Source organism: Podarcis pityusensis (genome assembly GCF_964106645.2).
Source record: "Podarcis pityusensis genome assembly, chromosome: Z".
Classification (NCBI taxonomy): domain Eukaryota; kingdom Metazoa; phylum Chordata; class Lepidosauria; order Squamata; family Lacertidae; genus Podarcis; species Podarcis pityusensis.
This window is the reverse complement of record NC_138044.1, coordinates 34918965-34942714: the sequence shown is the minus strand read 5'-3', so window position 1 is coordinate 34942714 and position 23750 is coordinate 34918965. Positions and strand designations below refer to the sequence as shown.

General features: G+C 40.0%; 1 protein-coding gene and 1 long non-coding RNA gene across 2 annotated transcripts in view; one reads left to right on the top strand and one right to left on the bottom strand.

The window, feature by feature from the left end:
• DIAPH2 (diaphanous related formin 2) overlaps positions 1 to 19199 on the top strand; it is a 346556-nt gene extending 327357 nt beyond the window's left edge. Inside the window, exon 28 of the mRNA XM_080990485.1 lies at positions 11948 to 19199. Within this exon, the coding sequence (XP_080846611.1) occupies positions 11948 to 12012 (65 nt within the window). The 3' untranslated portion in view covers positions 12013 to 19199. The remainder of the gene's footprint in view (positions 1 to 11947) is intronic.
• Positions 19200 to 20837: 1638 nt separating this feature from the next.
• Positions 20838 to 23750, bottom strand: part of LOC308468382 — a 64983-nt gene continuing 62070 nt past the window's right edge. The window contains exon 3 of the long non-coding RNA XR_013981620.1: positions 20838 to 21335. This is a non-coding gene — a long non-coding RNA (uncharacterized lncRNA). The remainder of the gene's footprint in view (positions 21336 to 23750) is intronic.

Sequence of the window (23750 nt, the reverse complement as noted above, 5' to 3'; positions counted from 1 at the left end):
TTAGGAAGCCTTATTCAAACTGTTGTACTTTTAAAAAATAGTTGGAGTTTAAAAGTCTAATTAGCCAAAAGAAAGAATGACTGTGCTTGATACTACAAGGTGAATGTATTCAAAATCTCTTTTTAGTCTCACAGTCTGTTAGAAATTTAATAAATCAGCAAGATACAATTCTGGGGTCTGTTGTATTGATCTGCAAGTTCAGAGGAGATAATGAGAAAAGTGGTCGCTAGACCTAAGGAATGGAGTATGGATTACTTGTCTTGAAATACTTTCTGATCTCGATTTACCCATAGATGGTCTTAAGACTCACCCAAGAACTCAAAGCCAGCTGCCCCCTTTTTCATCGGTCTGTCAGATACATACACCCCATGCTTTTAAACCTAAAATGAAAGGAGGGCTTTTGAAAAAAAAGGAAAGGAAACTTGATGATACAATAGATGTAGCAAATATTTTCTTTTCAGAGCTTCCTCCTTTTCAATGTTGAATTCTAAAAAAGAAAAGGGAAAACAGTGATGAAATACTGACTTTAATGTAATGGATCATTTAATTGTCTTGGATCCATAGAAATTTCAGAAGGTTTCAGAAAACTGGAGCACCTTTAGTAACCTGCTACATAGCTATGGAGCCTGTCTCTGGAGTTGTCAAAATGTGTATTTGCTACATGGGACAAGCAAACCAAAAACCTGATACTATTGGAATGCATATCATCCATAATTCCAGACAGCAACATGACCTCATCTCTAACTAAACTGAACATAGTTATTAAATACAGTAGTTCCTCCCACACTTCGCCAACTTAGACAGATTTGTCTTAGAATATAGTACTTGTGCACACACAAAATCATGATCTCATCAAATTGGTAACCTAATCAGTCAATCTTTTACTTTAAGCAGGAGCTCTATAAAGCATTTGTGTCAGAAAAATAACTATTCATTCTTATGTCTAATAATAGATTCCTTGTTAGAACTAACTCCAGACAAACAAGAGTGAGGATCTCTTAATCAAGAAAGAGGATTAAGGCAGAGTGAGAGAAAGCAAGGCACAAGGTGGCAGGATGCAAGTGAGCTCTTATCACTTTGTTCAGACCAGGGCTGGTGAAACGGTGGCTCTCCAGATATTGCTGGACTCCAGCTCCCATCTCACCTGACACAAAGCTGAACAGGGCTAATGGCAACCACCCTTACATTTAGTTCTGTTCAAGCCAAGTCTTCCGTCTTGTATCTGCAGTTGAAAAGGAGAACCTATCACTAGCCTTCCTAAGGCCAACCCTTTATGTATCTCAGTACTACTCTCAAGTCCCTGCTTTCCATCTTTTCTTCTTCTAAACCTTTACTAGGCTTACTCAGTCTGTTTTTCCAATTTAACACTGCTTTCAGGACAAATAGTAGCCAGTCTTACAGTGCCTGTCTGCACCATTTGTGGGTGTATCCCAGGCAAAGAAAATTTAGAGCTACGTGATCTCCTTACTGCTAAATTTTCCACAACAACCGAACAATTTCCCGTGGATCAAACTGGATGCTTTCCACTAATATGTGTTCTTATACTATGTTTCCTTAATATTACTGCTATTTCAAGATGGATTCTTCTTTCCTGAGCTACGTCTGATGCAAACCACATTACCTGTCAGCAGTAGCTTACAATTTACAGAAGAAAACCCAAAGAATTGCAAAAAGAATAGTGTTTGAGTGTGGGGGAAAGCAATCTCTTCTCTACACAGTAGCTTTCTAATGCATTGTTTTATCTCAGATGACACAGAGTATTATATTTACTTGCCAAAGACTGTCTAAGACAGAGAAGACTTTGGAATTAATAGTTAATAGGCATCTGTGAGCCAATATCACAATATTGTACAAGGTGGTGAATAAAAGAAACTGGCATTCAAATTCTTGTATAGCCAGATGATCGCTCTCCCATCCAGCCCGAAAAGGGGTCCAGGTGAGGAGCGCCTTTTCTGTGGAACTAGAAGACTGGCATGAAGTTACTTCTGGCTCTGGAAGCTTGCATTTCCACCAATGGGGGAGGGGCAGGCAGAGATATTTAAAGCTGGGCCACCCACCCTTTCTTCTTCTTTTTCTTCAAGCATGTACTGCTGCACAATTGCGCTCACTTCACACGCTAGTAAGGTTATGCTTAAAATTCTACAAGGCAGGCTTAAGCAGTATGTGGACTGAGAACTCCCTGAAGTACAAGCTGGATTTAGACGAGGCAGAGGAACCAGAGACCAAATTGCAAACATGCGCTGGGTTATGCAGAAAGCTAGAGAGTTCCAGAAAAAAATCTGCTTCTGTTTCATTGACTACGCAAAAGCATTTGACTGTATCAACCACAGCGAATTATGGCAAGTTCTTAAAGAAATGGGAGTGTCTGATCACCTCCTGAGAAATCTCTATGTGGGACAAGAAGCTACAGTTAGAACTGGATATGGAACAACTGATTGGTTCAAAATTGGGAAAGGAGTACGACAAGGCTGTATATTGTCTCCCTGCTTATTTAACTTATATGCAGAATTCATCATGCGAAAGGCTGGGCTGGATAAATCCCTAGCCGGAATTAAGATTACCAGAAGAAATATCAACAACCTCAGATATGCAGAAGACACAACCTTGATAGCAGAAAGTGAGGAGGAATTAAAGAACCTTTTAATGAAGGTGAAAGAGGAGAGCACAAAATATGGTTTGAAGCTCAACATCAAAAAAACTAAGCAAATTGAAGTGGAAGAAATGGAGGCAGTGAGAGATTTTACTGTCTTGGGTTCCATGATCACTGCAGATTGTGACAGCAGTCATGAAATTAAAATATGCCTGCTTCTTGGGAGAAAAGCAATGACAAACGTAGACATAGACAGCATCTTAAAAAGCAGAGACATCACCTTGCCGACAAAGGTCCATATAGTTAAAGCTATGGTTTTCCCAGTAGTGATATATGGAAGTGAGAGCTGGACCATAAAGAAGGCTGATCGCCAAAGAAATAATGCTTTTGAATTCTGGTGCTGGAGGAGACTCTTGAGAGTCCCATGGACTGCAAGAAGATCAAACCTATCCATTCTGAAGGAAATCAGCCCTGAGTGCTCACTGGAAGGACAGATCCTGAAGCTGAGGCTCCAATACTTTGGCCACATCATAAGAGAAGACTCCCTGGAAAAGACCCTGATGCTGAGAAAGATTGAGAGCACTAAGAGAAGGGGACGACAGAGGATGAGATGGTTGGACAGTGTTTTCGAAGCTACCAGCATGAGTTTGACCAAACTGTGGGAGGCAGTGGAAGACAGGAGTGCCTGGTGTGCTCTGGTCCATGGGGTCACGAAGAGTTGGACACGACTAAACGACAACAACCAAATGCTTGTCTTGTGCAAATTAATTCAACAAGTCTTCCCAACAGGCACTTTACTCTTCCCAAGGTTCATAACATCCTACTTGGGGGGAGAGATTTTGTAGAGATGGGAACCTCTATGGCACTCACTAATCTTACTGTAGACTCCACTGAGTAAATAGTTCTTGAAGGAAGAGGAACCTAATGTAGAAGCCAGTCAGGCCTGGCATTGCTTCTGTTTTAATGTTTTTCGCTTCTATTTAGAAATCAGGAGGTGCCACTATACTAATGCCTTGTGCTGTTGTATTTTTGCTTTTTTTTTCTTTGGGTTCTAAGCTTTTTAATCCCTTAATAAAGCCTTTAAGCAGAAAATGTAATGCACTCGCCTCTATTCACTCTGGTCTGTCGTGTTTAGGTTTTGTGTTGCTTATATTGTACTAAAGTTCCCTGGAATTGTATGAATATTGTCCCCTGGGTCTTTCATAAGAACTAGATGTGTATCTCATTAGGCTTTTTCCAGTGAGCAAAGTTTTAAATGAAGGTACAAATAAATATTTGATGCAAATGCTTTCATTGCCTCCCAAAGGTACAGGCCATATGAATGCCTTTACAAGGGTGTTTTCTTTGCTATTTCAACAAAAATTAGTCTAATAAGGTGGAGCTTTAGCAACAGCCCTTTTTATTACTAAATAGGCATCAAGGGTTTTTTTGTGTGTTCATTCATATTCACTCTGCCAGGCTTTTTTTTAGCTTTAAGTTTATATATTGTTCTGTCACAGCAACATTTTAAATGATTCCTTCTGAGTTCCGGAGAAAATAAAATTAAAGCAATGCTCCCTGGACATTTAATTCTGGAATGCTTTTAGAGAATATGAGACCAAACTCCACTTCTGCTATTAGAGTCAGCTCACATAGTTAAAGGTAAAGGTAAAGGTAAAGGACCCCTGGACAGTTAAGTCCAGTCAAAGGCAACTATGGGGTGCGGCGCTCATCTTGTTTCAGGCTGAGGGAGCCGGCGCTTGTCCACAGACAGCTTTCCAGGTCATGTGGCCAGCATGACTAAACCACTTCTGGCGCAGTGGGACACTGTGACAGAAACCAGAGCGCATGGAAATGCTGTTTACCTTCCCGCCACAATGGTACCTATTTATCTACTCACACTGGTATGCTTTCAAACTCCTAGGTTGGTAGGAGTTGGGACAGAGCAACGGGAGCTCACCCCATTGTGCGGATTCGAACCTCCAACCTTCTGATCAGCAAGCCCAAGAGGCTCAGTGGTTTAGACCACAGCGCCTCCCGCATCCATACAGCTCACATAGTAATACATATATGAATATAATTTCATAACAATCCTCTCTCTGCGTATCTAAACAGTCAACTGTCGAGCCTCAAAAGTTTAGGGGATGTCTCAAGAGCCCTAATCACATTTTCGTTCTCAGGTTTGCAAATCAAATGAAAAGTTGCACTGGCCAAAACTTGCCATCTGATTTTAAAATGGCTTTTTTGTATATATAAAAAAACTTTCTATATTGCATTAGCAACATTTGGAAGTGGTGCACTTCCATCTGTCTATAGAATCTTCTATTCTCCCTTCTAGATCAGAGGTAAGCAAAATAAGCCCTGAAAGTCACATTCTGAGGGGCAATTTTTTTTCCTTTTTCACTTGTTACTCCTTGGCTCCCTGAGAAAGGTCCTGGGCTTTTAATTCTGGAGAATGATACAGGCAGCTTTCCTAGAAACTCTGGTTTTGTAGATTGCACCCGGGAAGAAAACCTGTGGCCTTCCAAATGTTGTTGGACTTCAGCTTTCATCAGCTCCAGGCAGCATATGGTCATGATGCATGATGGGAGTTGGAGACCAGCAACATCTGGAGGCCACAGGTTCCCATTCTGTTCTTTAGGAGGTCGAAGGAGACAGTGGGAGGGAAGTGACCACATTTGCATCGTTCATGGATATATTCTCATTTTGTAAATGCTTATTGTTCCCAATAACAAAGTTTGGTTCACAGTCCTGTTCAATGCAATTTTTCTAGAAAAAGAGGTGCCAGAACTGGGTCTGAATTTCCTGTGTCTGAATTTATAGCCCCTTTTCCTGTTAAAGCCCTCACAAATAGTGTTTGCTAGGGAAAGACAACTGCTTCTTTACCCTGTCTGGTTTATAAAAATAACGGCCTAGGTAACTAGATATTAAGGGCTTTGCTTCAAACTTTATCCTTCTTTCACTGAAGAGAGTAGCAGAGCTGCGTAAATTGTCATGGTCCTTCCCTCTTCTCCTGGATGCTTTTATGTCTCCCAGGCTATCTAAAATAGCTCTTAAGGGTATTTTCACAAGCTTAAGCCTTGTACACCTTTTTGTCTCCAGTGCACCACTTCCAAATGTTGCTAATGCAATATAGAAAGTTTTATATATATATATATACAAAAAATGCCATTTTAAAATCAGATGGCAAGTTTTGGCCAGTGCAACTTTTCATTTGATTTGCAAACATGAGAACTAAAATGTGTTTAGGACTCTTGAGACATCCCCTAAACTTTTGAGGCTCGACAGTTATGGAAAGCTCACTGTTTAGATACACAGAGAGAGGATTGTTATGAAATTACTGCTATGTGGGAGTTTCAAGTCATCCTGAGCTCTGCAGATTGAAAAGTTCCAGCCACATAATTGACCTAAGAACAAGAATGCAGGGTGGTATATTTCATAGAGAAGCAGTTACAAGCTAAGTTAATCTTCCCTCACGTGCATCAGATGAAATAGGGGGAGAAAAACATGGGGTATTTGTTTTTTAGCTGTTACAAGAACAATAGATATCCCTGACAAAGCTCAAAAAGGCAGGTCCTTGTAGTTGCATAGCCAATGTATTATGTTCATTGCATTTGTGTCCTGGCACAGTTTATTACAATTTCAAAATCAGCTCTAAGTGGGTTTTGCAATTAAAATGAATGACTGCATTCCATTTCAGAGGCAGGGAGAATGGTTTTCAAATTCATGCAGAATTACAGAAATGGCAGACACAGTAACTGCATCTGTCTGTATACCTTCCCGAAAGCTTGTTTCAAAGGAGCGGCTTCTAAAACCTATTCTCATAAAACATGTACCAAATTAATAAATTTTAAAATAATGGGTTACTTTATCTTTGAAGAATTGTTATAAACCTAGGTGACACTACCAATCAGACATTAGACAAAGAAATTAGTTGCACAAGAAATGTCACTGCAGGATACCCTGTGGTTACATTCACACAACGCCTAGTCATGTAGATAATAAAAGGCAGAATTATTAGTTAAGGTTTTTGTTAATTTATTAGTTTGACTGTATGCTGTCTAGTTCTAAGGATTTTGCTCACTTCTGTGTGTGTATACTGATTGATAGCTGTCTTGATTCCCTTTGGCAGCATAGGTGTGATAGATGTGTTCAAATCAAATAATAAATGTACAGTGTGCATGTGTAAGGGTCTGAGAGCAAACACTAAGCTTTTGCTCCCTCCACCACTTTTCAGAAACGCTTCAATGAGAACTGGTGATTATGCATGTAAATCCTCTTACTAGTAACCCAATACAACCCATCTGTCAGGGCTGGTTACAGGATTTAACATCATCAGGCACTGGTTGAAGCTCATGCTTCAGCTAGGGAGTCCACTGTTGGCCTTCAGAACTACCTGCTCCTGCTCCTATGCCTCCTTGCAACCAGAGGGAACAACCAAGAGATGTATGGGAGTGAAGAGACTGGGTGACAATGGTGGTTGGCGCTAGAGGGAAAGAGAGAGAGAGTAGTTGATGGCAGTGAAGAGAAGGGTAGAGCCTACTGGAGGATCTCTTGTCAGAACTCCCTCAAAAGCTAGAATCAACACTGCTATTGGCCATGAAATGTCTGAACTTGCATGAGTTATGCCCCATTATATACAGATTTAAGTTATTCTTCTGTGTTATCACCGTAATACAGAAGAAGTATTGTTCTTCTCTAATGTTAGAATACATTCCGCCATGCAAGCACTCACCATGTTTGCTTCTATGCTCTATGTGACTGTCTTTGGAGCAAACAGAAGTGCATTTATGGAACTGTCATCCTGAGGACACAAGTTCTCAAAGTATGAAGGCAACTTCAACTTTTAGATTAATTTCTCAGCTCATGATGCAGCTTCAGCTCCTAGATTAGTGTTGTGTCAAGCATTGGAGAGTAAGCCATAGCTTTTGGCTTTTGGAGCACCAGCAGGTTGCAATGTGCTTAGCGTACATATCTGTTTTGTCCCAAGATCTTAAATGCCACTCTGATACAGTCAGTTGTGTCAGTTGCATTGATGTGGTAGTTTAACAGTATTCTTCTAACAATTATTGTACTTCAGAGTTAATTACTCAACTCTGAAGTACAAAAATAATTGTTAGAAGAATATTTTTAAACTACTACATCCGTGCAACATCCAGTTCTTCACACATCCTTTCTTCCACATTCCACATATATTTCTTTGAACACACACACTTGGGATCAGTTTATTGTGGGATAAGCTTCTTCTAAACCATTCATTCCATAGCACTGCTGTTTCTAGGAATAGCAAGTCTGTGTGCCTCTGTAGTAGTAGTAGTAGTAGTAGTAGTAGTAGTAGTAGTTATTGTTGTTGCTGCTGCCACTGCTTCAAATTCCCTGCTTAGCCACTTTGAGCAAATACTGCCTGCAACAGATAAAACTTGGATATGCCAGATAAGTCTGTTTGAAGCAATTTGCACTCAGTTGTGTACTGACAGCAAGTATTGGCTATACTCCCGGGATATCTCACTTAAAGACAGCAAAAATGACTAGAAACTTCAAGAGATTTTTTGTGCCCTGGATACATTTGTCTGCCCAGCACCCTTAGCCTCCAAAATGTTGCTATAAGATGCAAAGCAACAGATGGTACTATATGTTGGTTCCATACACAATTCTCTATTTCTCTAGCCTCCTCCCATCGGGAGGTATCCTTTCCCCCTCTAAAATATTTCTTTTCGGGAGACACCCAAATAGCCCCATAGAGCTGGGCTGGGCCATGTATAGCTGAGGTATGTGCCCTGATGGAGAGATGAGTATTCTGCGGGCAGAAAGGGGAGCACTTTTCATCTGTAGCATACCACATGCTTTGAAGGAACCATGTGCTAAATCAATTGAAAACAAACTGATTCTCAGCTAGGGTTTTATACATACTTAAACAGAAGAGAATTAATTCAACAACTTACCAGTCAAAGTACAGAAGGCATTTAATTTGTCTGATTACAACATGAATATTTAAATACTGCTGTTTGTTCAGATTGGAATGTTCTTTTTATACTATGAATTTTCATTGGAAGCAGTATTAGGGGAACGTTCATAGTATGAGCATGTTCTTTTCTCTGAAATGGTTGAATCAGTACAAGCAGAAGTCCTTCTCAACCCTACCAAGGTTGAACCTGGGGCCTTTTGCACACAATGCATACGCTCCAGGGAGGCCACTGGGCCTCTTCTCATACTGTTTCTTCCTCAGTTTATGCTGCTTTGGATAGAAAGGTGCTATGGAGGGTTGTTTGCTTTTGATGAAGAGGAATCCCACCCTGTCCTTAGAGAAAACTGCTCTGTTACATCCTATTCACTGAATGTCCTGCAGTCCACTCAAGCAAAAACAGAAATTGGTCTTTGCTGTGCGTTTCTGTTTGAATAGTGTGCTGGAAGACATTCACCCACCTCTGTTTTTTCCTCTGCATTATCTTAGTCTTACGGAGTGTAGATCAGGGGTCAGCAAACTTTTTCAGCAGGGGGCCGGTCCACTGTCCCTCAGAACTTGTGGGGGGCCAGACTATATTGGGGGGGGGGGTTGAATGAATTCCTATGCCCCACAAATAACCCAGAGATGCATTTTAAATAAAAGGACACATTCTACTCATGTAAAAACACACTGATTCCTGGACCGTCTGCGGGCCGGATTGAGAAGGCGATTGGGCCGGATCTGGCCCCCAGGCCTTAGTTTGCCTACCCATGGTGTAGATTCATATGCTTTTGTTGTCCTGGTTTGGAAATGTGGTGTTACGTAATTTCCAAATGTGGCATTATATATATATATATATATATATATATATATTGTAGTGGGCATAGTCATCCTGGCTATGGTTATATTTTTGGGTAGAGGGGTCATTTTTTGCTCTGCCACTTAGAACTGGAGGGTGGGATGGCTGGAAGAGGAGGCAAAAGGCTTTAAAAGGCCTGCCTATCCAATCCAGTGGGTCATCCTATTCACTGGTTATTCTCCTGTCCACTTTTCAAATAGAAATTCATGTTAATTACAAATTTCCGTTCTTTCTTCCTAAGGTTTCTGGATAGAGATAGCCTAGCCACTGTGAGCCATGCTCTGATCACCACTCATTTAGATTACTGTAATGCAATTGATGAAAAATGTGGCTTTCAATATATTGGCAGGACAGCTATCAGGAACCACATAATACTGATGCTGAATGAACTACATTGGTGACTGAAATTAAAGGTGCTAGGGGAATTACACCAGATGGTGATATGAAAAAAAAAAATACTCAACTTAGAAATACCGTCCCTGAAATGTGTGGCATCAACTTCACTGACATTCTAGCTACAGTCTAAAATCCACCTGTTTACTTAGGCATTTATTAATAGTCACTGGTATAATGAGTATGTGGTAATTATGAGCAGGATATATATATATATATATATATATATATATATATATATATATTCACATTTGGTGGTTTTAATATATGTTTATTTAATATTATTGTTATCTGCCCTGAGATTTATACAGAGGGCAATATGGAAAGCGGGTGTTTTTCTTTTCTATAATGCAACATGCATGTATGGTACAAGGATAAGAAATACAAGCAACAGACACTATGTGCCTTCTCAACCTGTCATTCTTTCCTATTGTGAAGCTGAATGATTTGTCCAAAATTGGTGTACATATTTCACTTCCAAAAAAATAGCTTAAACTCCAAATCTGGCAAAGGTTTTTTTTTTCCCCAGCCCCCTTAAAGTGGAAATAGATCTTCTGAGCAGAAATTATCAGGTCATAACTAAGAATCTCTCCCTGGTCCTCCCCCCCCCCCCCAATTTCTTCAGCAACTTAAACATTCTAAATGCAACAGCAAATAATCATTTTATCAGCACCACAGGATTGTAGGTGTTAATTAAAAATTCAGTAGTTTGGTTTTGCATTCTGTCAACAACATAATCCCAAAGAGAGTATCTTCTAGCTATTTTTACTAGACATTATCCAAATTCGTGAAGTTGTCACTCTTTTAACTGAGGTTTTGTAGTCCAGGGATACGCCCTCCTTTTATAGAACTTCTTCAAACAACAATTTAGGGCCTGTTATTTGTATGTGATGATTTCACCCCTGCATGGCAGAGATGTATACTTGCAGGAAGTGCTCACCAACTGGTTCCAGAATTTTCATCTCCATGATTAATGCAAAAAAGCTTGCTATATTTGCATGATGCCCTCTACCTCCCATAGTCTTGTATAAGAGATTAATAAAAACATATTGTACATTTCATGCAAATTGGACTTTAGTTCAGCAGGATTTGCTGAATTAATGTCATAGTTTGTGGGTTTCACAGAAGAGGTTCGCCTATCATCAGGTGCAGTAGAATGGGACACTTGTGTCTTTCATTGTGTGGTTAGCTGCATAACTTCAAATTTCTTAATACAGGGATTTCAGGAGGAGGAAAAGGGGAGAGAGACATTGCCCAAAAGTAAAGTGGCTTGGAGGCACTTATCCATGAATTCTAAAATCCATTTTTCTAGCTACTTATACAGAAGTAAATGGAAGTTTATTAGTTTTTAATCTACCCATTGCTTCTTGAACCCTTCCCAGAACTATTTAACTCTTCTCTCAATGTGTCACATTTATTTATCTCCAGAGAGCTAACATTTGTCATGCGATTTAAGCTAATCAGTTGCATGTCTGTATCACACAGGAATTTCAGCCATGTCACTTGCATTTTACTGGTCAGGAGATGCTAAACACATTTGAGGGAATACCATGTTTGTTAATATATTTTCAGCTATAGCATGCCTGACTTAAAATTGTGCTTTCAGGACATTGGACTTGTAGCCCATGAAATAATCTTCCTATGCTATGATTTTCCATTGCAATAATTGCTGTGCAGTAATAGTTTATATTGAAGTTGCTCATCCAGGTAATTTGTCGGAAGTGGTGTGTGTGTGTGTGTGTGTGTGTGTGTGTGTAGGGAATAGTGAGTTATCTCATCTGTTCCTACTTTATGAATGATGCTGGTGAACTTGCCTCTCAAGGAAGGATAACGTTACTTTCTCTTTCCCAAAGCAACTGGGCACAGAGACATCTTTATTTAGTAACACTTTCCCCTGCATTTTTGGTTGTCACCTACTATTTCCAAGGGAGAGTGCCACAGAATTCTTCCACAGAATGCCTTTATCACCCCCAGAGTTTCAGATCAGGAAATTAATTTATTGTTGATTGCAGAACTTTTGAATTCCTGGCAGCTGTACTCTGAAATTTCTCTGATCCATCCACCTAGTAATTTATTTATCTACTGCTTTGAAATTATTTTCAGGACTGCTTGAAAACCTCTTGACATTGCAGTATCCATGTTTTAAAATCTTATAATGTTTCCTTTTCCCTTTATATTCCAGATAACAGACGAGTAAATTTGGAAAGGTCACGTTCTCGTCACAATGGAAGCATCACGGCAGTATGAACCCCTCCCAATGCCAAAGAACTGGGAAGTGTTTTATTTACTTTAAATGGAGACATGGTGGAAAGAGCTAAATGTGGAAAGAGCAACAATGAAGATAAATGAAATTCAAATGAATTCCAGAAAATAACAACCAGAAAAATAAATATGTATTTTTACAAAAGTTATTGTGCAAAAAAACCCACACAACTTACTGTATGTTAAAAATGCAATCCTCAATAGATATAAGCAGTGTTAAAATATAATGTTCCTATCTCTTCTTCTTTAGTATTACTCACACGTGTCAATCTACTATGTTTTTATGCAGCTCCCATGAATTTCAGGGAGGGTGTGCAGTAGATTGTTCCTAAAAGTGTGGGGAATGGTTTATATGAATGGAGATGAATAACATACAAAATTGCTTTTAAAACAAGCAGCATCAAAAGATCTGGTCAACGAAAGAGGACAGGAGTCCATTGGCAGTTCTTATTTTGACATGAAAGGAAAAAAGTAAAATTTGCATATTAATTAATTCAGATTGAAGCTGATACAGCACACATCATAACAGGCCTTTTTTGTAAGCCTGAGAAAGCACTGTACAGCCCCCATCAATTTCTTTAGAATCTTATCTCTCAAGTTTTAAGCATGATGGATTCAGCTATTTTGGTTTCAGTTAAACTTTATCACAAATCTACAGCATCAGTCGTAGAAAGATATATGGCTTCTTATCACTGCTAAAAAAATTTTTTTTTAAGAATGAGAACATAGGATTGTACCAAAGTTAAACCATATCATTTGCAGAATATGTTTTTGACTCTATTTAAAGATGTATTTTCTAATTATGCACTTATATGAACTTTATATGGATATTTGGAGGAAAAATTCTTACCTATTTTGATGGTTCTAAAACTCATTTGCCTTTGTTAAAGCTTTCAGAAACATAATCTATTAATATGAAGGTAATCAGAATTAGATTCTCTAGATACAGTCAAACATGCTATATAAAAGCTATAATAGTACATGTTGAGATGAGATGACCCAGGCAATGAGCTAAAATAGTTGTAGCGGGGTGGGGAAAAGAGATACTCTATATAGTGCTCCCTAGTACATCACACAAACACACACATGTGTATTTGAGGCATTTTGATCATACTACATTTTGATCAGCCCAAAAGCTGTCCTTTGAGTATGCCACATGTGTAGTAACGCACTGTAAAAATTGCTCCTAACACATTTTCTGTTTCATTCCGTGCACACACACGCCCCCCACCATCACACACACACACATGTACACACACTTCAGGAGGCTATGGTGTGTTTTATATGATGGAATATTTTTTCTTTACTGCAGATGATTAAAGAAAAACACTCAGATGTGCAAAATACCTTACAACAGTGAGTTTATAGGAGCCATGTTGGTGGGGCACTAAGCAACTCATGTGCATTCTGTATGAGGGAGGGGAGGTCAGCTGGTGCTCAAAACTGTCAAGAACAAAATCAACCTAGACTGTGAGCTTCAGCAAGAGCCATAATACTCACGGCGGCCTGATTTTGTAGTGAAAGCTACTTTCACTATCGTTTTCCACTAAATGTCCCTCTCAATAAAATATCACAAAAAGCATACATTGTTTTCCTAGCCGGGGAAAGGTGGTATTATTAACAACACTATGTATCCCATTTTTACTCCAAAGGGTGAAGGCTTTTTATCCTCAAAACATCCACATATTGTGGGTTTGACAGAGAGAACAACTGGTTCAGGGTCACCCAGTGAACTTTGAAGCTAAACAAGGAGCTCAGACTATGTCTTCCTCATCTGACATTCTAGCAACTATATATTATTTTCTTTGGTTGGGACGGGGTGGCTAGATTCAGTGTTATATATACAAGGGGTATAATCATTCTATTTAAACTTTCCCACCTGCTGTAAACTTGCTGCATTTTAAATAAGTGGTGTATACTGGTTTGTTTTTGGGTTTTTTTAAGAAAAATCAGTTACCCACAAATTATTGTACTTCACCACTAAATAGCTTATATTATAATGAAATTATCAGCCGCTTTTTGTCCATGCAGTATTCAATTTTCTTGCGCTAGTTGTCCAAAAGAGAATGGAACCAGCCTGTTTAGATGGGTAGCAGCATATGAGGTCAGGTTCTACATCCTGCAGCTACTTAAGACCCACATGTCTTGGTCAAGGCTACTCACAAGTTTGAATTCAAGGAATGAAAAAACCATGTAGGCTTTGCTGGCTAGGGTTTGTGGGAGTACCAACAACATATGGGAGCCACGGGTTCCCCAACCCCTGCTAGACATCTTTCTTAGAAACACAAATGTTTCTAGTTAAAGAAAAGGCATTCTGCTGTTACCTCCCACTCTGTTGAGAATTGACTAGTAGGCATAAGGCAAAAAATTGCTTTTGTCTAGTCTACGTTTTCAAACTCAGGTCAAAATGTGTTTAGTACATAAAGCCAAATTGGTAAGCCACTTGGATGGGCAAAATGTATATTTTCTAATGCACAGTATTTTGAAACAATGTACTGAATCTCAGAAAAAGAAGAAGCAATTTGCTAGAATTTAAAAGCCAAAATGTTAAAGTGATTATTAGAGCATCTGTGAACATACTCCTTTTTTTTTTTTTTTGCACTAATGTTAATTATTATGGCAGTTGTGTTGTTGTTTTTTTCTGTTTCCTGCCATGCTTCTGAGCAGCCTAGTAGCTGGCAACCAGAGATTTTACAGAACCAAATTCTGACAAAGAGCAAGTCCAAAAAGATGCAAGATGGCCTGATGCTTCAGTTTTACTAGCCCAGTCATGTTATTCCACATTTGGAACATGTTATGTAATTTAATGGACATGTCTCTTAAAGGGGAAATGGGGGGGTGGCGGTGTTAGAAGAAGATATATTGTAAATATAGGAAGCTTGTATCTATAAAGTCTAAAAAGTATTTTCTGAATATTATGTTCGGTCACAGAGTCTTTTGATAGCTTTTTATTCTATTTGAAAATGCAGATTTGAAAACAAAAAGCCTTGCTTTTGTTATTGATATGATTCCCACTCTTGTCATATGTTTACCTGGTGACCTAGTAAAAGCGTAGTCTGGAGGTCATAGCACCTTTTTCTGAACAGTATTTGCCTTATTTTCTAATATTAAGAGGGGGAATTATTGAAGATATATTTCCAAATAGATATTCCTAGGAAACCTTCAACCAAACTCCCTTGTAAGCAGAGGGACTGGATGGGGTGACTAGGCCTCAAATTATTCATGGAAAGTTAATCACTGGAGCTTTATGCAACCACTGAAATACTGCTTAGGAATCTAGCACTCACATACATTTAACATGAAATGTATTTAGAATATAGCAGAATATTAGCATGCATTCATATTTTAAATTTATTAACTAAAAACATTGAGTTGGTTCCCAACTTGTCCTTCCATGAACGGAAATGATTCTTCCATTTGCAGTGGGAACCAGGATCGAGCAGCAGCTTCTACTGAATGAAGGGAGGGGGCAACCAGTTTCACCACTTTCACCTACAGCCTCACACAAAACCTTCCTTGCTATTCCAGCAGGTCCTTCAAACCCCAGTCGCAGCTTTAGAGAGGGTTGGGGTGGGGGTAGAGGATCCGCTTAAATGGCTTTCTGCTGTTTTGCCCCAGCGCAAGTGGAACTCTGCTGAGCACAACACTTAATCTATTAAGTGCTTTGCATCTTAACATTTCTCAAAAGGCAGAAAGATGTACAATTCATATAAGCATAACGTATAATAGGCTATGCTCTCATAAAACTGCCCTTCTCTTGTTGAGGAGTGACATCTTAAATATCATTGTACCAGTTTCAAACAAGACCAAAAAAGTCCTTTTAGGCAAAGTTCCTTATTTGAAAATTAAACCACTATGAAGAATTTCTAAACAAGCCACTTTAAATGGTACATTCTGAGCTGTATATGTAGGCCATGGTGAATAAAGCTTCCTTGTTTCAACTGACCCCTATTTACAGAGCTTATCACAACTATACATAAATGTCACATAATTAAATGTTTTGCCTTTACATCTGCATATATCACTATATGTACTACCTCAGAATGCAGTATAGCTACACACATTCCTTCCTCCCACCACAAAATTAAGTTGTCTAAAAACATGGGGCCATGCTAGACTAGATATTGTTGTTCTGTGTTCAGATCTCCAGGGCCCCTGAATAGGACTGGGATCGTAACACCAGGGAAAGGAGGTTAAACCCTTTCCCCCATGGTGTGTGTTCCCAATCTAAGTGTCTTTTCAATGTATCTTTCCAGAAAGAACAAAAATACAGAAAATGAAATAAATCATATATACTGCTGCTATTTCCCCTATTAGGGAAAACATATGGGTACACACACATTTTCCCTAATAGGGCAAAGAGCAGCTCAGGTACTATAGTCCTGATCCAATTCATCCCTCCTCCCCCCACAACTGCTTTTAACGTAAATTAAGGGATGGGAGGTCTAATCCAATATGTCAGATGTCTAGGATTAACAACCTTGCTTATGTTTTATTTGAGCTTGCTTGATCATTGCTTCTTGAGACCTTCATGTAACGAAAGATCAGTTCAGATGACATTTTAGCTCTCTTAAGTGTCACACAGTGTGTTTTATCTGGAACATGCATAATACCTGAGCCAGGAGCTCATGGGCTTTTGTGCTTTGCTGTCTAGAACCTTTGTGGCACATTTTCCAGCAGCCACAGCCCACCTTCTGGTTCGCCGGTTGTTCACGAACAAACAACTTTTACTAGGAGATAGATTGCCATAAGGAACTTTTTTTAAAAAAAAGTTATCAAAATAAGCTCTTATGGATTAAATTGTGTAAGAAAATCCATCCACTTTTATTAAACATTTTTGTACAGCTCTAATTATACAGTTAATCTGAGTTTTAGTGGAAATGTGTAGGCACCTTTTTCAAGAAGAAAAAATATGGTAGTTGCAGGTAATTTCAATAACACTATTAAACAGTGGTGATTGGCTCTCATTGGAATGGGCAGGGTAGAAGGCAAGGAGAACATCAGTAGCTGAGCTGGTGTCAATAGTAGGCAGAGTCAGCTAATTCTAGTTTTGTCCCCATTGTCCTCCCTGCTAAATTATACCAAGCCAACTACTCCTGGACATGCTGCAAGTAGGAAGGCTGACAGCAGAATGAGGTTGGTGGGTAATGCCCCATTTGCCCTAATGTACCAGCTGCCCGTGCTTTTAGGGTAGAACTCATCCTCGGGTCAGATGCCCAACCATTCTGTAGTGCAACTCTTGCCTTGCTTCCATTCATTCCATTCCTGATATTATGAGTAGGCACAGAGAGAGCAAACGTGTTAGGCCATAAGCCACTTTAGGGTGAGACATGCAGGAAGGCCCATAGTGTAGGTTCATAGGAGCATATTCAAAATAAGTCTGTGACAGGTCACGTTAAGGCCTTTGCCCTACAAAGTGCTGTTAAATGTTTTTATACAGTCCAGCAGAGGAAGGAAGCCTAAACTTCCTACACTCATCCTACATGAATTTTGGCAACCTGGCTGTTAGAACTCACAAGTTACTTAGTTAGCTGTTTTGCCTAACTATAGAGGACAGGTTGGTAAATGTAGTAACCTTATGACAGTATGCATGTAAGAGTTTCAGTAATTAACATGAGGATATTCTATTAACTTCTGCTTTTAAAAAATGCTATATTAATATCTACTTGATTATGGCAGAGTGAAATCAATTCATAATTGCATGAAAGTTGTCCCTTTGTGGCATTCCTTCACCATGTCTAAACAAGGTTGGAGAACAACAACAAAATACCCACAGCAGTGATTCTAGTGTCTAATGTATTGACACTTCTGTTTAACAAAAGAAACTGTCCTTGCTTCCCATGTGCCATAGTGTATTCAAAAAAGAGAAAGGATAAAAAGATTTTATAGAGTCGAATAAATACATAGCATGAAATAGCCCCTTTTATAACATACTGCAGGCGCTTGTAAAAGTAAAAACAAAACTTTACAACTCTATCTCCACTGTTATCCTCCTTCCCCGTGCAGCTCTGGAAGTGAGACACTTAGCAGCATATAGAGGAAATCACTCCACATTGCCCAGTACACGAATCACCAATACCATTTATAATAGCAGTCCACCCATGAATGGCTCACTTGATTGTATGGAAGTAAAGTGTGCTGAGATATGTAGTCCTTCATAAGGAATATATGCATCAGTTCTGCATATGTATAGGAAGATGTATTAATTACACCACTATTGCGCCCATAAAGGCAGTAAATTACACAGTGTTCCCCAGGTCTGTTCCTCCTTTTGCCCAGAAGCTGTGGATGGCCAGTGATTTCTGGAAATAACCTCACTTTCAGGCAAAAAAAAAAAGGAACATGCTGGGGCATCCACCACTGTAGAAAGCAAAGAAATATTGTATTTGGGAGCTTCGTGTAACTGCACCTGCCACTTCCATGTCTTATTTAAAGAGGGCTGCCTAAACATTGCATGGATGTCTGAAAGCACATTTTAGTCTTCTGAGATAGTTGATGTTCCCCAGATCTAAGTAAATATTCTTTGTAACCAAAAACTATTTCCACTAAAACTTCTTCAGAGATACCATAAAACACAACAATTCTCTCTAACCTAGTTATTTACGTAAATTCCAGCCTCCTGTCAAGATGTTGTTAAGTTGCCATCTAGTGCAAATTGTCATCATTTATTTGAGTGCAGGTTCTGAGTTGGATGATAGCATTTAATATGATAGATATCAAAAGTACATTGCAAATGTCATGCACTAAAATGTTGAAAACCTTTGTGTATAATACCAACGTTTCCCTATTTGCAAATTAAAATTAGTTTTGGTGATTTCAGATTTGGTCATCAACAGATCCTAACTTCTTTGTTGTTGTTTAAAAAACACACCTTGTTTTTGCTTTGCAATACTTTGTGCAGTTGCTTATGTTTATTTAATACCTCTTAAACATCATCACTTTGAAGTACCTCTGTGCTATGAAGTTTTGGTTTGGGGAGTGGGTGGGGTGGGTTAATCCTTTTTACTCTGAAGTGTCAAATATATTTGTTTGAAATGGGCAGGGCAAATGTCTTCTGTAACGGCTAATTTTGGGGGGAAATACTCAGAGATTATATTCTTTTTAAACTGTCAACACCTTGTGATACAAGTTTAAAATGTAACAATATAATGCAGTCATTGAGCACATTAAAACATGTCTTGTGTTTTATTTCAAAGACAGTAAATTGCGTTAAAGAATTTGTGATAAGCGTAAGACCTTAAATTAGAGAGTCACTTTTTTCTAGTTCAAATAATTTACAGCACTTAAATGAATGGATGAAACTAGTCTAATAACTCAATGGGAACCATTTTTGTCAGTACCTGCACAAGTATTGAGCCCAGTTTGAGGGAAAAGGGACTGAGAGATAAAAACTTTTAACTGAAGAGTGGGAAACATGTCCCAGTTTTGCAGCAGACAAGCTGTTACTGCAAACTTTGTTAGCTACCCGCCCCTGCCTAGAGTCACCCACTTATTCCCCTAAAAATTTCTTTTTACAGGCCCAATCAGAGATAACGAAGCTGCTTGAGATTCGCCACATTGAATACACCAACATTCCCTGCATTCCCCACCCCCGAATTGAGACTTTTTATAAAAATAAATAAAAGGACCATAAAACCTGTTTGGGGAAAGTGTGCAATTTTTAAAAGCCTTCAACTGGTACTAGATTGTCAATTCAAGCCCCCTCTGTTACAATTCCTGCAAGGTTCTAGGATTCTACTTGCTTACCAGACTTTCTTGTCCCAGAACAAATTGTTGGTCTCCTCTGGATCTCAGCCTTGTGCAGGGGCCAGCAAACTAAGGCCCACAGGCTAGATGCAGCCCACCGGGCTCATTAATCCAGCCTGTGAACCTTGCGGACTCTGTTGCCTACTCAGTCCCCGCGCTAAAGCAATGCAGCGCTGAGGCCTCGCATGGGGACTGACCTCCGCAACACGGCTTCTGATTGGCTGCAGGAAGCTCCTGCAATCAATCAGAAGCCGCAGATGCCTCTGGGTGGGCAGCTACGCTGACGCGGCCTCCGTGCCGTCGACACTTCCTCCTGCTCGGCTCTTCCTGCTGGGCTGCTTCCTACTGCTTGACCACCTCAGCAGGAAGGAAGTGGCGGCGCTCAGAGGTGGTCGAGCAGAAAAAGCTGAGTAGAAGGAAGCAGCAGCGGCGCAAAGGCTGCCTCTGCCACCCAGGCTAGCAGCATGGGCTCTGTGCAGAGGCAGAGGACGATGAAAACACTGCCGGAGATGAGGCGGTGGCGGCATGAGTGGCGGTGACAGGGGTTCTTTTGGGAGGGGAGTGCTTTTGGGAGAGGGGGGGTCCAGGCCCCCACAAGGTCTGAGGGACAGTGGACCTGCCCCCTCCAGAAAAAGTTTGCTGACCCCTGTCCTTGTACTTCCTTGCTTGCTTTGTCCAGTGTTGAGACCATGATAGGTTTATTCTTCCAAAGGTAGAGAAATGTCTTTCTCCAATCACTCATTTGCAAAAACAAGGGCAATGTCAAGGGAAACTTTAAGTCTTCTACAGAGGGATAATATTTGAGTTTGGTGCAATACATAGTATGCTTCTGGTGCTATGATGCATATATGCATGGTAATAGTGACCAAGCTGCTTTGACAACACCAAGCATGCTGGGTGACCAAACAAGTGACAAATTGAGACAGCCAACCAGAAGGACAAGCCCTCTGTGGAAAGCGTAGCCTGAAAGTCTTGCATTGGACAGGTCAGTTTTAAACACACACACAGAGACACACACATAAAAGTTGGCCTTTAATGATAAATGCCTTGCTGGTCTGTTTTTTATTATTTTCAACAAGTGCAAAATCTGACACTACCTTGCCAGAAGACCTACTAGATAGCACATGTGAAATCTTTCAAGTTGCTTGATATGCCTGCAGTGATCTGTCCATATTTCACACCCATGTAAAAGTGATGATCAGTTCTGTTGACAGCTGGATAGTATGCTGGTGGAGTACCCTTGTGGCAAAGTATTTCAAAAGCCTGGCTTTTCTTTTGTATTCTTTTGATGTCTCTTGATCCAAAGAGCTGTCATTAGAGGTAGTGCTGCCAAGGCTGATAAAGTCCCAGATAATGTTCTTCAGCACTGAGCTGCCCCATGATGATAATCAACTTAGCATTCGCAGTTGATAAAACCCAACTGGAGGATGGCATCATAAGTCACTCAGATTGTTTGTGTTTCTGAAGACAAGTGATGGATCCAGTGCACCATATTAGGGCTAAGTTGACAGCCTGCTGATGAAGCTTCACACATGTTCTTGAAGGAATTAAGAACTACCTGACTAGGTTAGAGAAGAAGCCCTATGAAAATGGGATATTGCTGAGCAAGGATAGAAACATCATCATGGGTTGCAAAGCTTAACAAGTCACCTGACCCTGTTGCATCATCAGAATATATCCCTCTCCCCCCCCCACCATATAAACTGTTAACAATGCATTAAAAATATCCAAAGGACATTTCTGATAGTAGAATGGTTTCCCTTGTTGATATTCTCTGATAGCAGTAGAGATAAAAAAGATAATATTTCAAATGGGAACAATCTCAAATGAATATTTAATGGCTGGAGTCAGGGCCGGTGCATACATGAGGCAAGGTAAGGTGACTACCTCGGGCAGCAGAATCCACAAGGGCAGCAGGTCTGGCCTCCAAGGAATGTGTCACCTACCGCCGCAGTGACAATGGTTGCAGAACACTCCCTGGAGACTCCAGAGGGCAGCCTCTACCATTTCCTCCCCAAGGATGTAGGAGACCATAATCAGTGCCTCCTCTTTGCCAAGAGGCCGCTTTTCAGGGCTGCCTCCACAGTGGCTTCTTGGCAAATAGGAGGCACTGCTGGTATCTTTCCACCCCTAAGGAGGAAATGGTGGGAGCTGCTCACTGGGGTCTCCTGAGTTCTGCACACACACAGCATGATTCAGAGTAGACTTCAAATCCCCACTTCAACCATCAGGGAAGGATGATTTCATTCCCCCGACCCTTGTCAGATCTCCACTCACCCTTTCTTCCCTGGTAGGGGCCAGGCATTTAGTGGTTTACCCCAGGTGACAAAGTATCTTAGGTCGACACTGGCTGGAGTTACCATTTCTGCAGAAATGATTTTCCTACCCGCAGAGAGCCCCTTTGCTGGACTTTGTACCATATTGCTGAACTAATATGGTTAGGGTGAAGGTGACCCACGGTTAACTGAGCTGTACTACTACCATTAATAACAAGTTTAATTGCTGACATATATATCCTACAGTGAGCACAATGCACCAAAATGAATTATTAAGAGATGCCAGTCAGATTGAAAATTGCAGTCCCTGAAATTTCCAGTTTGTTTCCATATTTTGAAGAGGCTGGCCAAGATGATGATTCTCCGGATGAGCTGCCTTTACTAGTAGATGTTCCTATTGTATTTGATCCCTTGGGCAACAGATTGGCCATTTCCCCTTGTTAGGCACTTAGCATAACTGTTTTCATCTCCACAACGCTATTCATTTGAGCACAATTCCAAGTCCTGTTACAAAATTGAGAGTGAGACACTGGTATGAGAAATGTATTTCAAGAGGAAGTATAAGAAAAATCTGGCCTATCACACTGATTTGCATTTGCAATTTGCAATGAAAATGCCTCCAAGGATCGTATTACTGTATTAATTCACATCAGATGTGTAAACTCTCTAGAGATACAATCAGAGCCTGAACTATATGCAAGAGTCTGTTGCATGTGGTACTCTGTGCAATCGTAATGCTTTTTATATTGATTGACTCATATCCTTGCTGCTTGGAAACAGCAGCTAATCTTAAAGAGCTGTAGCAGCTGCTGGGATGTGATTTCTGTATGATGGAGTGAAGCTTATTCAGCAATCTTGTGATGATTAAGGTAATAAGGGTAATTTATTGCCTCTTCCATCTTAGCAATACCACAAGCCAAAACACAAAACCACTGCTAGGGGAGGCAAGAGCCCGCGGAAATGCTAGTGGATACTGGAGGGCACCAGGTCTCTTGCTAATGACATGCAAATCACGCCAGTCAAATCAGCAGCTTTTTAACTCTGCAGAAAAGCTTTAATATATATGGAGCTGGAGATGACTATATAATTAAGATTTCAAGTCAAACACGTTCAGAACCAAAGATTCTGTAATATTGGGACAAACTATAAGACAGTAATGGTGGAGTAGCCAAGCAATGTTTCAGAAATCATATATTGTCTGTTTTTTTCTGTGCCCCAAAGTAAACGAGGTAAACAAAACAATGACATAAGCATTGTCTTTGGCTCTTCCAGCATAGATGGCTCCTCTGAGCTCACAGACCAGTCAGAGGGAAGAAAGGGAAGGGATGAGTGGAAGCAGGTTATTAGCGGGATACTTTGCATTAAATTGGATCCACAACTATAGTGCAACATCACCCAACCATGTGTTATGTAACACATCTTCAGAAATCCCATACCTAGCATCACAATAAAAAATATGCAGGTTTACATCCCTACTAACTGGTACATGAAATTGCCTTTTATTGTCAGAGCAGGCAGACATTATCCCAAAATATTTCAGCTGGAAACTGAAATTGACCAGAAATCCAAATTGATACAAATCCATGAGCTCTGGTAATATGATGCTTAGCATCTACTTGCCCCCACACTCAGAATAAAGACACAGGACAAGGTTATGGTTAAATGATCACAACATATAGAAGGCCTGCAGAAAATAAACTC